Below are 18,087 nucleotides of genomic sequence, written 5' to 3'. Positions count from 1 at the left end.
TCACAAAATAGCTCAACTCTCTATTCTAATACTTTTGTCGCCGGAGTGCTATTCCAAACAAATGAACGAGCTTACTCGTGATTATACCTGTCAGTTAGTAGTTGCATAGCATTTTCTTGAATTCCGAAATACAGTCTAAGGGGCGGTAATACGTGTAAGGAAAACGGGATCGCACACTGCAGAACGCGCATATCGGCATTTGCTACCTCAGTATAGTCGCCATCGAGCACAACCCGATCACCCGTGTCTTTCCTTAAACCAAAGTTTCGCTTACACTTCCAACCCTGTGACTGCAAAAGAATTTCAAGTGCAGATCACTTTAGGGGATCTCATTGTCATCGTAGCTCGCTCGCTGGACCCAAGAAGAGCCACGCGGGGTTTCGTCGTGGCGGCTGTCGTCATGGCGTAACCCGGAGGTTTCGAAAGACGAGCGGTTTATATGGTCGTAAGCGTTCGAAACTAGTGAACCGCTGGCGCTTGTCATACATATCCCCGCTATTTAGCGCAAAGAAAACTGTAGGGCTATTGGACGCAAAATATACCTCATTAACCGGCAGCACCCGCATTGATTTAGTTAGGAACGCTCGTTGGGTTGGTTTTTACGATAGGAAGCGAAAAAAAAGTGGCAGTGCGACGCTGGCACGTGCGGGAAGAAACGCAAACACAAAAAGAACAGAAATCCTGCTAGCGCAGTTTCAGGCAGGGGTTACGCGAGCACTGCGAAGGCGGGAAATTTGAATTGATCCGTGTGGTAGCAGTGAGCGGATAACGGCACTACAGCCCATTTTGGTGAATGATTGCTCTGCACTTTCGACAGCTTTCACATTGAGTGTAACCACTTAAACGTTTTACTATGTACCACACGTATTGATATTGATGAAATATTGATGAAATATAAATATTGCTTTCTTTCAGGGACGAACACCTTAGAGGCTTGGGCTGTCGGCGTCATCGTTTCAAGTAGTCACTGCACTAATACACCGGAATACTCGTTTTCCAACGCTTTGCGCTAAAACGTAACGCGTACTAACTGAACACACCGGGACACTACTTTTACAACACCTCGCGCTAGTGCGTTTCATCTCCGGGGGCAAAACTGCGTACTAAATGAACACACCCGGACCCTTTTTCCAGCGCCTCGCGCTAGAACGGTTCGTACTACAAATGCAAGAAACTTTTACAGCAAAGCTGCATACCTGTACCCCCCAAAGGTTAGATTTCCGTGGACGAAACACCAAGTCGCCAAGAACACACTGATAGACTGCGTGCTCCGCCACTGTCAAGGTTTCAGGTTAGTAAAGATGGCCTGGTTTTTTACGACACAAGTAATTTTAAAAGAGCACTCACGCTGGATGCGTATCTGGAGCGTTTTGGACGTGGTTACACCCTCAGGGTTGGTGACGGTGCACGAGTAGTTTCCGGAGTCGGTAGACTGTACGTTGCGAAGGACCAGGTACCGCTGGTTCACGATGAGGGGCCCCCGCCCAACATACAGCGGGGAAGGGGACGAAAACCCCGAGGTGTTGCCTCCACTGGGCTGTGGTTGTTGCGGCTCCTGCAACTGATGCGGTGGCAGCGGAGCACCATTGAACTTCCACACGACGTCGGTGATGCTTGGGTAGGCAGACGCGTTGCAGACGAAGAAGATGTCGTGGCCCTCGTATATCATTGACTCTCTCAGGCCCGCGCCGAACTCCAGCGTCACTTGCGGCTTGTCTGCAGGTTTTACGGAGAGATGAAAAACAAATGTCCCAAGTACACTGAGTGAGTACACAGTAAGTAAGTAAAGAAATCAGTAAATATATGAGTGAGTGAGTGAGTGAGTGAGTGAGTGAGTGAGTGAGTGAGTGAGTGAGTGAGTGAGTGAGTGAGTGAGTGAGTGAGTGAGTGAGTGAGTGAGTGAGTGAGTGAGTGAGTGAGTGAGTGAGTGAGTGAGTGAGTGAGTGAGTGAGTGAGTGAGTGAGTGGAGTCAGTGAGTGAGTGAGTCCAGTAAATAAAAGTACACAAGGTGGCCAATCGGCACGGTGTCCCCCGTTATTGATGAAAAAGCAGGGTGTCTAAAGAAACATGTTCCTCTGTACGTGCAGTGGCTACAAGCAGTAGTTTACGACATTTTCTTGAAATGCGGCAGGTTGTACATGCTACAGACTGCCGCTGTCTTAAAGACTGGTTAAAAGGAGCATGCACAAATTTAAAGTTGATGGGGCCCCATGTCGCAAAGGTCAACCGTGCTGCAACGTTCCCACCAACTCTCCCCGTAGAAAGTTCTTAAGTTTATGTATAGAGAAACAATTTGGGAGCAGAAATGCTTTACAACGTCATCCTGACCTAGACGCGTACACCTGGTTGCCTAGGGTAAAATTCGCACTGGAAGAACACTGATGCCATCAGTAAATGACTGCGGATAAAATTTTGTTTCCTTAAAGGGGCACTGACACAAAAATTTTGCATCTTGTTTTTTTTGTTGCGATAAGTAGCTAGTGACCTACTTATAACCTGTAGAAACCTCATTTGCTTCAGCGTGCGACGGTTGTTTAATTAAAGGCATTTTCAATGCGGCCAGTCGCAGTTTCGGTTTCAGCGAGTGCCGCGAAACGATGGATTTTGTGGATTTTGTGTGAACAAAGCTGACCACGTGACCGTGGGAGGGATATCACAGTTACAGAGCAGAGCCGCCGTAGCACTGTCGAATCCCCATCGACGGCAGTTTCTGCGAATGCCCCCCTGTACTGATCTCGTGAGGCGCCTAATTAAAAAGCGACCGTGGATGTGACGCAGGCGCTGCGAGTGCAAATGCTACCGCGGCTAACGAACGACGCGCGACGCTCGAGACGGTGGGTGGCAAGACGCGCGCTGGGAGCAGCCGGCCGGTCTGCCTACAGGTCCGCCTACAGATGTGTTCGGCTTAGCACTGCGGCGGATATTCGAGTGCCGCTCTCGTAAGCGGTGCAGATGACAATTTTTAATGGAACCCGCCATGGCATCATTAACTCCTTTCTCATGTAAGCCACCATGGTCGGGACTTGGGGACAATTTCGTGCAGCGGTAACAAGCTATCACTCGAGCTACCTGCGCCGGCGTGGGCCACTTCGCGGCCGTGGCCGCCGCCTGCACAGCGACCGTGCGGCTTGCTCAGTGGCCTTTTCGTGCCTCCGGCGCGTTTCCGCATCCAATGGTAATAAACAGTAATAGAAACAGAGCGCCTGGAATCGCTGTAGAACTTTGGTCGCGGCCAGCTGCCCGATGAGCTAACGAAATCACGGCGCCTCTGCCGCAAACGATCGGGTCGTTCGTTCTCGAGAGCAGAAGCTCCGCCCTCCGGCCCTCCGATTGGAGCGGCGGGCCGGCAGTGCGGAAGCGGCAAACACAAACTCGTGACGTGTTTGGATGTTGTTTATTTACACTTGCGCGTGGTCCTCTGCTGGCCGCTCGGTTTCGTTTCGCACACTTCAAAATTGATTTTAAATATGTTCTAGGCTGTATTCACCGCTGATATTTTGCAGATGATGTATATGTGTTCCCACCAATCTATCTCCGAAGTTATCTCGCCTTCAAAATTTTGTGTCAGTGCCCCTTTAAAATAATCAAATTATACGGGTGAGCGTACCGCTTGTAACACGATTAGGGTTTCGGAAATTAGGTTGTAAACGCAAGGACGTTGACAGGAGAATGCTTTTCTCTGGACGTGATCATTTCCTCGTTACATGTAACAAACACTACAAAAAAATTAGTACGTGGTCCTTTTCTTATGACACCGTTGCACGCATACATGCTTTGTATGGGCTTCAATTTGATTGACATCACGACAACCTTTACTACAATTGGGCTGTCACAGCGCACACAAAAAGCTCAATAGGTTACGAACCAAACTAACTGTTTTCAAAATTCTTTCACAGTTACACTGTTTTTTAAAAATTACAAGGTGCCTGCGGAAACGAACTTTGAAATGGGACTCTGCAACTAACGGCCTTATTACAAAATTTCGCAGGGTTCCTACCGGCAGGCGTATTTTGAAAAGAATACGTCACAGAAGAGCTGACAACAGAAGCAGGTTCTATTCAAATAATTCTATTCTACCTGCTTTGATAGAGTCGGGAATTTATTGCCCAAATTAGCAGTATGTCATACCTTCAGGTTAGGATTACTTTCTACCTTTTCTAGGGTTACTTAACATAGGGTGACTTTCTATAACCCTTTTTCTAGGGTTAATTGATATGTTACCCTGTTTGGCTTGTTTTGCTTGACGATTACTATTTCTATAAGTCACTGACATTCTGAAGCGCCCCACATATGCGTCTTAAATTTGCTATCTTTCGGAGGTTTTGGAATCCTCTTATAATATACCACGTTTTGCTACATAGCCTTTTGAAGCAATCCGGAAGAAGCACCTGAGAAATATTTTTTCTGTATTATGCTTGAGATGAAGCAGTTACATTTAAAGCGTAATATATATGACTAAAAATACCTATTTGAAAGTGTTGGTATTTATTAATACAAATGTTAACCATTAACGCAGATCTAGGGTTTGCAGAGCAACGTTGAAAGCACTATTCGGCTGTTTGCCGCAGATGTTTTTCCTGAGAAATAAATATTAGTTAGTATCGGAGAAGAAATATAATTTTTTACTTTACCAGCAACAAAGTTGACCTTCTTTTAACTCGCATCAGTTGTACCCAAGCAAGAATGGACTTCATGTATGGAGCAATGCCAAAGAATCGCTATCACTAACATGGACGAAGGATGTCCTTTGAGTTACAAGTTAAAATGTGGCGTGCTTTACCATACAATAAAGGGATGCTTGTATTGTTCCGGTGAATAATTTTATGATTTTCTGGGTGTTCGTTTATTTATTTATTTATTTAGCTAGAACAGGAATATCTCTAAATGAGCAGCAGGAAGTGAGTATAAATGAATACAATTAGGTAAAATAGTATATTACTGGTTTCCTGACAGCGTTCTAGGACTGACAGCTCTCTTTATACCTTTCTCTCTCTCTCTCTCTCTCTCTCTCTCTCTCTCTCTCTCTCTCTCTCTCTCTCTCTCTCTCTCTCTCTCTCTTTCTACTTTGTCCTATCACTTCACCTCTACTTCCCTTCCCCTGCACTGGGTTGTATGCAGGTGAGCTCCCTGCCGAGCTCAAAATATCCCCAGTGAATTTCCTTTCATTTTCCCGTCGCAAACCACAACCACCACCCAGGACATATAATAGTCGTTTTACGACAGGTGATGATTGGTGATGCTGATGATAAAATCTCCCAACACAGAGTGCTTGATGTGCCCATGAGGGCAACACTCCGAATCTTATTAGGTGACGAATGTTATCCGTGAAAACACCACCGGTGCAAAATACGGGGCGTCCAATCATAACACTGTTGGCTCAACGTAGACCTGGCCGCCAAACTTGTACCTACTAAAGCAAGCTTGTGCCCAACCGTCTTTAATGACAACCTCTGTGTGTTTGATGGTGGCTCACCGGAAGTTGAAGATTTTTTTCTCTGACACAGTCTCCCCACCCCACAAGAAAATTGCTGCGTTCAGTTTTCCGGATGTCGGTTGACAACTTGTGATTGGGGGAAGGAGGGGACAAAGACCGGCAAAAGGCGACGGTAGGCGACGTCTGGGAGAATGTGGGGTGGCGGCTGGTCAAATGGATCAGATGATTTCTGCATAATCAGCATTTATATGGAAATTCCGGGAGTTATACGGTGTGCCAGTTTCCGAATTTTTTTTTCTCATTTTTTATTTGAAGTTTTTTTCGACCAATTATCTCCCTTTAAGCTATTATAAACATTATAAATTGAACTTTCGAGAAATCCGCGTTATTATCAGGGCGTTATACAGTATGCCATTTCCATATTCTTCTTTTAATTTTTCCCATTTTTTAGTTCTTCGAAATATCCTTGGACCTTCTATCTCCATTTACGCTATAATAACAAACTACAGGTGGAACTTCCGTGAAATCAGCGTTAATGTGAAAATGCAGAGCTTTATGCGGTTCTCCATTATCCGCTATCCTTGAAATGTTCTTCTTTTTTATTTTTTCAAAATTTCATTCAACCAATTTTCTCCGTCTACGCTGTTATAACGATTACAGGTGGAACTTCCGCGAAATATGCATTATTGTGAAAATGCAAGGCGTTGCACGGTTCGGCATTTTCCGTAGTTTTTATAAACGAAGGTGTTTACCAAAACGTAATTTTTCGTGTTCGCAGTTAAAAATACCCACAAATTGCCGAGCGCGCCCACATAAGCGCAATCCACGGGGGGACCGCCGGGCAGTTGACAAAACCAGAGAATTCCCAGCGCTCGTGTGTGCGTGCCTCGCTACGACCACCCAGCGTTCCCTGTGCACGTACGTCAAGCCAGGCATCCCCACTCCGGAAGATTTGCCAAGATTGTGGTGTCCGCCCGGCAATTAAAAAACAATAAAATGCGGAGCGCTCCTGTGTGCGTGCCTCGCGGCGACCGCGCAGCGTACCCGGCGCACGTTTTTCAAGCCAAGCATACCCACTTAAAGAGATTGGCCAAGATTGGTCAAAAAAGGGAAAAAACTCCAGCGTTCACCGTAATCGTAGCAACACTTGCCCGGAACGAGAATGACGCGCAGTAGCATAGGCCCTCGAAGGTGATGTCCAACAATCTTAATAAAAAACGCCGTAAAAAGGTAGTAACGGCCGTATTTACTAACTGCTTGCGAACCTCACTACCCCGCGGTTTTGTACGTAGGCTCTGCCACTAACAATTGCATGGTTAGTAAATTAACAGAGTGTAGGAAGTAGCATGCACTAGATTAAGGTCGTGCCTGTGACTAGGTTGTGCATGGCCAGTTAGTTAACGCATGTAGCTCAGAAGAGTGCTATCGCTGGGACTTTACCAGTTGGAGTAGTGGTGCTTACTGCCTGCTTCGGTTAGTAATTCTAACAAGTGCTAAATTTACTACCTCCAGTTACTAAGTACCTAGTGTATACTGGGAAAAGTAACTTGTTTGTATTCCATTATTGAATGTCCCAACCTTTTTTTTAAGAGCGAATGATTATCACCACCAGAAAAATGAAAGAAGCTCACACTTACCGCAACAATGATGGAGAAAAGGTCGTTGCAGCCGCAAAGAAGAAGCAAATCGGCTTCAATCGTTGACTTAAACCCTCGCGATGGTCATGAAGGTTGCGTACACCATTGTTACCTCAAGTCTTATGCGTTAGTGTGCGCTTCCTTCATGTTTTTATGTTTCGTTTTTTGTAGTTTTTCAAATTTTTGTTCACCAATCGTCTCGATTTACGGGAACATAACTAGTACTGGTTGTACCTCTGCAAAACTGCATTATTCTTGAAAGTCAGGGCGTTAGACGGTTTGCCATTTTACGTTATTTGTTTCATGTTTTCTTTTTCAAAATTTTGTTTGATGAATATTTTCATTTACGATATTATAACGTGTACAGGTGAAACCTCCGCGAAATCTGTAATATGATGGAAATGCAGGGCGCTATACGGTTTGCCATCTTCCGTAATTCTTTTTAGGTTTTGCTCATTTTTTCCACTGATATTTAATTCGACCAGTTACCTGCGTTTACGTTGCTAAAACGATTACAGGCAGAAAATTCCTGAAGTCGGCACTACCGTGCAGAAGCAGGGCGTTACACGACTCGATATATTCCGTGATAATTATTAATTTCTCTTTTTTCATTTATCAACATTTCGTCCGGCGTATAATTCCTTCTTCCGCTGTTATAGCGATTACAGGTAAAATTTCCTCGAAAGCTGTATTACCGTGGAAATGCAGGACGTTAGACGGTTTGCCGTTTTCCTTAATCTATTTTTCCTATTTCTTGGTTTTACAAATTCAGTTCAACCAATTACCTCTACTTACGTTATTTTACAATTGCAGGCGAAATTTCTGCGAAATCTGCATTACCATGGAAATACGCTGCGTTAAATGTTGCGCCATTTTTTGTTTTCTTAGTTTTATTATTTTTTTGCTTTTAAAGTTTAGCTCGACCAGTTTTCTCATTTTTGCGCTATTATAACGATTACGCGTGAACTTTCATCAAACCTGCATTATTACGGAAACGCGGGGCGTTACATTGTTCGCTGTTTTCCGTTTTTTTATTTTCTAGTTTCTTTGAAATGTCGTTCTACCAACGTTCAATATGACAATTGCTTCATAGACGGTAAATGACCATTCTTCTCTGCGTACACGCCGTAAGTAAGCATGGACAAAACCGAACGGAAACTGCAGTGTGCTATCGACCGATGACTGACCGGCTGTGTTGGTCTAAGATCCGCTTGATGGCAGCGCTTATACGCAAAATAGGGCACACGTTGCACAGATCTAGAGGACCAGTGTTCTACGTGCAAATAGAAACACGCACCTGGCAAGATAAGGTATTATAAATGTTCCGAGTCAAACTTCTGCTCTTAAATCCATGCTATATGCGGCCGGTGCACCGTTAACTTGTCTACTTTCTACGGTTGAGTGCTGGATGGAAGCCCATTGATGCACACTAAAACAGTGTGCAACCAAGACTTTCACGAAAGGACCGAGAAAACATGTGTCATGGTTTGATAACTGCAAAAGTAAGATCAAATAAGATCAGTTCTTGTTGATTTCTGTGCCTCAGGTCGCGGTGTTACTGAATAAAAGGATGTTTTAAAGAAGTGTGCGATGACGCTATGGAAGTCTACATAGAACCTCAGCAATGGCTGCGTACTTTGGCCTAGCTGGTGGATTTCTGTGCATGTGCTTACGACGCAGATCCACTAGCTGTTGCGAATAAGCCCGGCCACTTATACACACACGTGAGGACATTTTTGAACAAACATGCTTGTTTTGTCCCGAGCGCACGAACATAGACGCCCCAACACAAGAAGAATTAAAGCAAGAACGCATATGCGATGAGTCAGGCCACCGTAGCAGCTACGGTTTCAGCTTTGTGCGAAAAGGAGCAAACTGTGTTTGTCTTTGGCTCTCATAAAGGGAGTAGTCTCAACGTGTGGAAAGTTCAAGAGAAAGACGTGGTGTCAGTAAACAGTTGTGAGTGCCTCAGCACATCTAATCGTTATATACGCCAGTTGATTGCCTTCGTAAATCAGCGGATAAATAACACCCGCCTCATGCGCATCTCATATTCCCAGTGCAGCCAAAAAACCAAAGCGAATCTTGCGAGGCGAATCCTTTCAACGAAGTAAGCTAGACTGACTTTTCGCTGGTATATATAGCAGCGGCATAGAGAAAGAGAGCTGCCGGCGTAAGGGGCTATAAAACCTGGTTGTAATTGGAGAATCCGTATTACACTTACCCGTAAAAAATTCAAGTCTGCTTGCCTAATTTTTGTTGTTAGGGATCCTCACAGGTGTCCGACTTTTCACTCGTCCTATTTTGGCACCTTCTTTGAGATTTTTTAGTTGTTGCTAGAATATATATCTGGGGCTTTTCAAAAATCCGGAAGTACAAACCGCACGGCAACAGAATGATTCCCTAACACAAAAAGCATACCCTCAACAGAACATAGTCTGGCCACCCTGGTGTAGTTTGTTTGCTAGAGCCTTCCCATTTTTGAGCCGTGCCTCCGTGTTTATCACTATCGAGCACCCGGCGAAGGCCGGAGTAAAACCAAAGATTGAGCAGAAGCTGTTAACAGCCCCCGGGTGTCCACAGGCCACCACTGCAGCGTGAACGGGACAACTTTTAACTTTACTACTGTGTAAAAAAGAGCAGCTTAGCTGTGCAAGTGTAGTTCTTCCCAGGCATTTAATTAAATGTCATGGCCTATCGCTACATTAACAAATTGTCAGAGGTCTTTGGGTGTTCAATAGCGGGACATTCTTTCCTACCGATAGGAACAAGATTCGCGTAGTATTCCTAATACTCAACTAATGAGGTACTAATCTGGGAGAATTCTAGAGAATTAGCGATAAGGCTGAACATTTTGCGAAGAAGCTATAAAAGAGGACTGAGTCCATTTTGTGTAATCCATGAAAACCCATCACTCTGCGGAAAAGAGCGTGTTCACGGTTTTTAACTCCGATGCCTCATCCGCACTGGATAAGGTAACCACTCGGTACACTAGAGTGGGGGTATATCTTTTTGGGAGAGAACCATGCAGCTGAATATGCCGTTTAAAATTTCGGATTAAGTAGTCGGAATAGGCAATGCGACGTACTCATTCTATGTGCCGACAAAGGTAAACTGAGTGTACTAAGTACATACGCGTGGAAGCAAATGAGCAAGGTATGGAACTAAAAATCCCGAAGAGAAAATCGCAAACTAAAGTCAACTTCCTTCGAGCGATAACGTACGAAGCGATAGTCTAGGTATTTTGAAGGGTATAAGGTGCTAGGGAATGTCAATGGATACGATCACAGGTTTGTAAGAAGCAGAATAGAACTTGATCTGATAAGAGGGAGAAAAATGTAGTGGAAGTCGCTGCGTGAAGTGAAGAGGGAAAAAAAGTTGGCGTACGGAATGGCAACCAAATTAGGACAATTCACAATTCAGTGTTAGCTGAAGGAGGCCGAGAACTGGTAGAAATTCGTGGTAAATCATCAAGGACCTTATTTTCAAACTCAAGAATATAAAGTAGTCAGTAAAGAAAGTGTATTTAGAGTAAACGGGTATATAAATCAGTTTTAAAGAAGCAACCGCAGGAACATTTGCAGCAAAAATGTTGCAAGGATTCCTAGAAACATGAGGAGGAAATGGCATCCTGTTGGCCGAAACGAAGGAGCTCGCTGTTACGAGATATATATCAAGAAAGATGGTACCAGGGTGCTTTACCTCCAGGTCATTTGAATTACGCACGCGATGCAACGAAGATTTTATGCATGAGCGGTTTCTCATGCAGTAATTGTAACACATATTGGCTTCACAAAATCGACTGTTTAAAATGGCGAGGTCGCAGAATATAATTAGTAAACAAAAACCAAACATATGTTACTTCTCATTGCGTCTAAGATTAGGGTGCTCATCAACGTACCCGCCTAAAATAACCAAAGGTGGAAGGTTGCGACGATCCGCTAAAGCAAACGCGATTGCAGGAGTAAAAACAGTATGGATTCATAAAGTTTTACTTTTGTAATTAAATTTTTATTTCTTCATAACTTACGAACTTCAAGGTGGTAAACATCCACAGACGTACAGGAGGCAGGCAAATCTGCCTCGTAAGGTCAATGATCGCAAGAAAATTTGACACTGTTGGTTTAGCGCGTCATTCGCTCCAGGAAGCCAGCATCCGGCTTTTTAATTCCATACACTAGAGAGAAATCGACCACTGATCCCATTCAAGAGCACTCCACATCTTCAGCATGTGAACAGCTGCTTGTGACGTCTTCCGGTATCTAGGAAAGAGCTTGCATTCGTTCTGAATATAAACGTCCCCGCTTCACGGCGGTACACCCGGTTCGCAATTCAATTCCCTCACGCAAATACCAACTATATAGGTAAAATTCCAACGTCGAGTTTTTGGTGTCCATGATGCCGCAATGTAGAGTACTGCAAAGAGCGCGTACTTACACTTGATCTCCAAGAGCGTCTCAGAAGAGAGCTCGCCCCTGCGGAGGCTCTTGTTGAAGGCCGTGCACTTAAGCCGTTCGCCATTACGCTCTTTTGTGGGCGTGACGAGAACGAAACTGGTCGTGACGTTGCCGTCCGTCGTGGTGCGGTAAAGGAGAGGCTCTACAGGACTGGAACCCAGGAACCAGCGGATTTCCGCAGCGGGGCGCGAGCCCCGACTTGTGCACACGAATTCGGCGGGCTCTTCAAAGTACAGCTCTGTGTGGCTGGCCGTGATTACAGTGCTCTCTGGAGGGACTGTAACAAATAAAAAACACAATACCCCAAAATTAAGAGGGCGATTTGTTCAGAAACCGATATAGCAAATGACAGTATTCGTGTCCTTGTCGCAGAGTTTTTGGTTGCCACGCTAGAGGTGTCTGATGCAAACCCAAATGTAAGATTGTAGCTTTTCGTTGAACGCGTTTTGATAATGCTCGAATGATTAACTGTGAAAGCATAGCCATCTGGCTGGTCACCTATTTACCCACCAAGGCTGTGCAAAAATGTTCAGAAGCGACACTGAATTCGTAAGCATTCTTGCAGCGCTCCTGCGCTTCACACGCCTTTGTGTTCCTTCGAGGGATTGGACGCAGTAATTTGATTTTCAAACTTATAGTATTTAGGTTGCTGTTTGTTCTAGCTCTAATTTTAGTTTTCTTGCTTAATTTTGTTTTGACTATGCTTAGATTCATTTTTTTGTTTTAATAATCACCGGACGGTGCTGAACTAAGAATGTTATGACGCGGTTCATTTACAAACGGGTTTATAAAGTAGACTCCAGGACTACCAAGATGCGCGTTGGGACTAACAACTCTCATTTTCAGCCGCTGTGTGGGCTGTTTTTGTCTGAAAATGAAGTCCGCAACTATAGCGCTAAGTTGGGTGAATTGGTTACTAACTAAGGAATTCATCGTACTAGCAAACACTAACGCAGGGACAAAGCTAAAGAGGAGACAAAATACACGCTAGAACTTCAACGCAGTTTATGCAGCAGAAGCACGGAAAACGTCTATATCTACACCAAACGTGGAAAGGGTGAATGTAAAAAAACAGCACAAACAAACAAAACCGCATCGCACGAGTCCCACTTGCTCATATCCCAAAGTCACACCACAGTGCCGGCCCATTTCACACGGCGTAAAATAAATTTATAGGTTCATACGGCAATCAGCCCTCACGCGTGCACAACCTGCTCCCTCTCCAAACCGATTTCCTTTGCGGACAGCGCCAAGGATGGTGTACAAACGCATCTTTTCACTTCTCTGCCTATCACGAAAGCCTCACAGATTTTTTGGTATGTTTGCGAGGTAGACCTGTACAAGATGCGCGTTTGGGACAAATCTGGATTTCAAGCCATGCACGTGCGCCAATGATCAACAAGGTGGCCAGCCCCCATCTGCGCGTTCATAGCTGTTGAAGTTGATGAATAGTTTTTTTTGATAGCGTAAAACTAGAAACCGGCGTCCCCAATACTACACTCGACTTCTCGTACCACCGATTTGGCTCAGAAGACTAATGCCAAAAGGAGTTTATGCCAGTGGCGTCAACACCTAAATAGCACCTTATCGTCGTCCACACTTTGTCCCCCAGGACGCACTGATCCTTACCCAAGATAGACACTCAGGACACATCAAGCCTGGTGCTGTAATTATTCACGCCAAAATTTTCGCCTCGTTTTCGAGTGATTCATCTCTGCGGATCTAAAGGATACAGTATTTATGATGCGCAAGCATTCTTTCCTGAGTGATAAAACGCGAACACTTTATAGTCTCGTGTATGCGCGAAACGAGTGATTGCCTAAGCTACGGCAATTCAGCTGTTATATTATTGGTAATGCATCTTACTGTAAAAAAAAGGAACGAGAACAAACGAACCAACCGAAAAGAACGTGGCTGAATTTGGCTGTTGCTAACCACGAGATATGGCAATTTGATAATAGGTGACCAAATGCAGCAATTTTACTGTTGATACCCAATCTGGCAAACTTCAACCGCCGCAGAAAACTAAAACATAAAAAAACGAAGCAAAAACAAAGAAAAATGGGCTGCCTGGGTTCACATTTTCTGTCCTTGCACCAAACACTCTAAGTTGCCAAGTCGCCAAGCCAAGAAACGCCAAGTCGCCCCAAACACGGCTGGGGCGACCGGGGTCGACTCACGGTGTAAAAGCACGTGCACTGAGAGGGACTTGGAGAAGAGTCCGTCGAGGATGGTTGCGGTGCAGGTGGCATTGATGCCCCAGTGGTGGCGGCGTAGCGGCTGGATCCGCAGAAAGGTACGGTGCACGTCGTCCTCTTCTACTACGCTGCTGACGTTTGCTGCCGCGCCAAGGTTGTTCTGCCAGGTGGTCAGGAAGCGAGGTTTTCCTGCGCGAGAAAACGGTGGGGAAGGTTTGTTTTTATAACGACGTAGGACTAAATTCAGGCGCCTCTGCAGCAGAGGCGGTACACTGAATGGAAGACTGCTCAACCAATAAAGGCCAGCAACTCAGTTCCAAACACAGTTTGGCAAATTCGGGTCTAGATGGGATTCTCACGAGGGACCTTCGAGAGGGCGAGTTTTTGCAGGAAACTGTTACAGTAGTACTCCTTTGCGAATCTGTGACTAAATGTGAGCCTAGTGAATCAGTTTTCATCTTTCAATTAGCAACGTGTTAAACACTAGCAGCGAAGCCGGCGTGAATTATTTGAACTAGTGAATGAGTTTTCACCTTATAATTAGCAACGTTTTCAGTACTAGAAGCGCAGCCGGCGTGAGTAATTTCACATACTAGGTATTCAACTAGCAATTAGGCAAGTAGCAATGTGCTTTCTCGGTAACTGTCCTCTTTGCTTGCCAATGCCAATTCTGGTGTGCTGAATTCACACCACGTACAGGAAAATAAGACAGCTAAGGGGAAAATACAAAGGCAAGCCTAGTAAATGCGCTGTTTACTTCGCCTCAGAAACGCTGGTTGGAGGCATGTACGCAGGCCTACTTGAGTAATTCCAGCCTGTTGGTTACGGAAGTATTTTCGGGGAAGTAGCGGAGACCGTCCTCTCTAAGTATGTCCCTTCATACTCGGCAACGCGCAATGGTGTCTGTGGCGGGTCGTAGAATAAGCGAGAGTAGAGAAGGACTCCGAAGGGAACGAGTGATATAAATTTTCAGACAACACGTTTCGCAACGCACACTCGTGGTCTCACACGCAGTTAATCGTAAAAAGGGGTCGGACGTCCATTTTTTGAAAGCGAAAGCAGTTGAGTGGGACTAATGGTGACCGGCCAAAAAACTGACGCATAGCCCCTCCCGTAGACCGATTGGTCGACCGAAGAGCTCTGATAAGCTCTCTGAATACACGCCGTGGGCGTGAAACCGGGCTTTCGTTGTATCCAAAGAGTTGATTAAAAATCGCGAAAAACTAACGGTTTTGGACAATACAATGCACGCATTGATCACAAATACGGAGTAAAAAATTCTTTATCTTATAGGCCACGCATCGGAATACATTAGATCGTTCGTAAATGAGTTTACATAGTGGGCAAGGAATCGTGGCATGGGTTCGTTCTTCGTTTCAGCTTTTGGTCGCTGAAGGATTGACGATCGATTCCAAGGACCACAACGAAGGTTTTGACACACTTTTGACGCAGTTTGGGTGTCAGAAAGCTTTTGTGCCCCTCTCAGTTTTCCTTGGGAAAGGATGGTAAAGCTCGTTTTCGCGCAACCGGTGGGGGCAGTTGGTGATGGCTTCAATAAATGCAACGTTTCTTGAGGAACTGTGACCATTGATCTTCATGACTTGCAAGAACAAAAAAAAATTCTCCAAACAAACCAGAAGTATTAGGCGCCGTGCCACGGTACTAAGACGAATGTACTTCCAAAGTGGACAGTAGGGCAGGAAATTAAAAGAAAAATGCCGTTGTGTAAAACATTTCAAGTGCATTGTTAGACATTTACAAACAACTACTAGAAACACCAAAAACTGTACACTTGGAGGAGATTGTTCCTCCAGTAGTTTCTTTTGAAGCCCTAAAACATGGCATCAATCGCGAAATCAGAAGGATGCGTTGCAAGAACCTGCACTACATGCACTACAAGAACAATGCACTACAAGAACATTGCCGCGGCATGCACTACAAGAACATTGCCACGCCAAACGTACCCCTAAAGCTAACGATAGCAAGACTACAGGCTCTATCCCATTGACGGGGGGCAAAATTACAGCTTCAATGGTTTTAGATGACTTAGTGATTACGTGTTTCTCCAGTCGATAGCGCAAAACAATGGTTTATTGACGTTTACCAATTGCGTAAGCCAGGTGGGTGCAAGAGCAGCAGGTGTAAGTGTTATCTTGTTTCACTAGAAATTTGCAGTTGCGTACTTGAGAATTATCTTTGCCAAGTTGGCGAGCAATCAGTGCACTGAATTCTTTCATGCCGTTCTAAATAACAATATTACGCTCCAAATCACGTGAGAGAACATGATAAAACTGCGTAAATCTGGGGCAAAGTTCCGGACGGGTGATCACCAATAGGAAGGCACGGCTGCACGCAATTAAATTACACGGCCAGTGAACCCCGTCTCGGAATGAGGGATAACCATCTATTTTAATTTTTACGTGCGTAGGTTTAGAAAAAACTATCACTTTCAGCTGCCTCGCAGCCAAACATCAACCAGTGCAGCTAAAACACTATACTTCAACGGTGAAATTAAAGTAACGATGTTTATTACAAAAAAAGGTATGCGCCCGTGCCGACGAGACTTCAACTTATGCGTCTATATTAATTATAAAGCATGCGTACGAGAACGAAGACTTCCGGCGGTCCTGTTAACTGCATTATACGTACACGAGTTCCTACCGCACATGCAATGCCAAACTCCATACATCGCGCTAATTCACTTTGCCCCCCATCGAGCGTCGTGAACGTAATTAAGGAAGCGTTTCCGAGAATCCTGTTTAGTGTAGTGCGAGCACGTTTTAACCGCTGTCCGAAATAAAAAACAGGGAGCGCGGTGTACTGTGAAAAACCCTTTTAAGGCAACGACAGTTGAGCTTCGCAGGAGCGGGCTTTGAATGCTTCGGTACTTAGCTCCTCCGCATCGTGTAATTAAATGCGGCGGCACCAACCTACTTGTAAAAGATAGTATACCCATTCATTGGGATTAAAAGATGCCTCCGGAAATTGTGCCGTAAATGTTTACACTTAATAGGAAGTGCCACGAAGCATTTGTGTAAACAGATCATGCCTAAAATAATGAGTGACGATATTCTTGTTTAGCCACGACACCGATGCGACTCTGAGAAACTTGTTTTAGACCACAAGCATATATGTCTGATCACTTTGACATGTACTTTTAGTAGATAAGTTATCAATAAGCACCATTTCATGGACATCGTCAAAGTTAACGTGTATGCGTGTAAGTTTGCTGCGGAATGACCGGCATCAACCCTCAAGAGAAACAAAATTTCCGCATATCTTTCTTCGAAAATCCGTGTCACCTCTAGGTCGTGAGGTAAATAGCTTCCCTGGTCATCCATTTTTAGTTGGCGGAACGTTTCACTCTTGTTTTTTCTAACCGACTGCAGAAACCGCCCATAAATTAACCTTAAGTAGTGAATGAACATTACCCAGGCATCATTTACTCTCCCAAACAGCACTCTCGCGCACATTCTTCCACAAGCACATCAGGCGCACAGGAAAACCGTTCATAAGTATTCTATGATCTCTTACCTGCCCGGACGTCGTCCGCAGTCACCTAATGACAATTTAGGCATTGCTTCTGCGTTTCTTTAGGCGCTAAAATGGAGCTGTGCTTCACCCAAGTACTGTTCATTCTCGTTAGACCTAATGCACTCTGCCACAATGAAATGCGACAATTTGATGTAGTAACCGAAAATCTCGCTCACAAAGCGAGGGTCAAGTCGCCAGCGTAGCACCATGCGCAGTCCGTCTTGGACAATTCGCAAATTATTGCTAGAATGTGGACGAACTTCGAGTTGCGACAAGGATGTCGACATATCCAAGTTTTCTTCCGGGAGATTAAGTTGAATGCGATTCTATTCGGTTCGATTCGTCAAGTGCAAAATCTTTCCCTCTTTCTGATTGCTGTGATAGGTACAGACCGGAACTTCAGGCAAAACGCCTATTTTTCCATTGAGTCCGTATCGGGCCTATTTAACATATAAGCACGACTAAAAAAACGAGAGCATTTAGTCAATATTTTATTGTGCCTGCAAGTGTCTTTTTTGAATATATGGCCTTATATGGTCTTTTGAGCCCCAAAGAAGGCCTTTTTGTGTTATATATGCCTTTTTGGTTTCAAGTTGTTTTGTTTATTTCCCGAAATTGTTCGTGCATGCAACCTTTCTATTTGCTTTGGATATCTCAACAACAGCACGATTTTTTGGCATTCGCTGAATCAGGCATAGTGCTCATAGGTTCCCCCAATCTGCATGCAATCCCGAAGGAGCACAAAATCACTCTATACAAATGATACCGCATGCAACGTAGGCTAGTAGGGCCCAATTTTGGACTAGAATGAATAATCTTGCAGTTAC

General features: G+C 44.6%; 1 protein-coding gene across 1 annotated transcript in view; it reads right to left on the bottom strand.

Moving 5' to 3' along the window:
* Positions 1-18,087, bottom strand: part of LOC144180170 (uncharacterized) — a 93,335-nt gene that overhangs the window by 20,143 nt on the left and 55,105 nt on the right. The window contains exons 4-6 of the mRNA XM_077708557.1: positions 13,709-13,915; positions 11,509-11,805; positions 1,348-1,716 (exon numbers count right to left, since the gene is read on the bottom strand). Of these exons, the coding sequence (XP_077564683.1) occupies positions 1,348-1,716; positions 11,509-11,805; positions 13,709-13,915 (873 nt within the window). The remainder of the gene's footprint in view (positions 1-1,347; positions 1,717-11,508; positions 11,806-13,708; positions 13,916-18,087) is intronic.

This window comes from Haemaphysalis longicornis, unplaced genomic scaffold (genome assembly GCF_048455015.1).
Source record: "Haemaphysalis longicornis isolate Haplotype H1 unplaced genomic scaffold, Haemaphysalis longicornis Haplotype H1 scaffold_4, whole genome shotgun sequence".
In the NCBI taxonomy this organism is placed as follows: domain Eukaryota; kingdom Metazoa; phylum Arthropoda; class Arachnida; order Ixodida; family Ixodidae; genus Haemaphysalis; species Haemaphysalis longicornis.
This window is presented reverse-complemented; position numbering and strand designations above follow the sequence as displayed.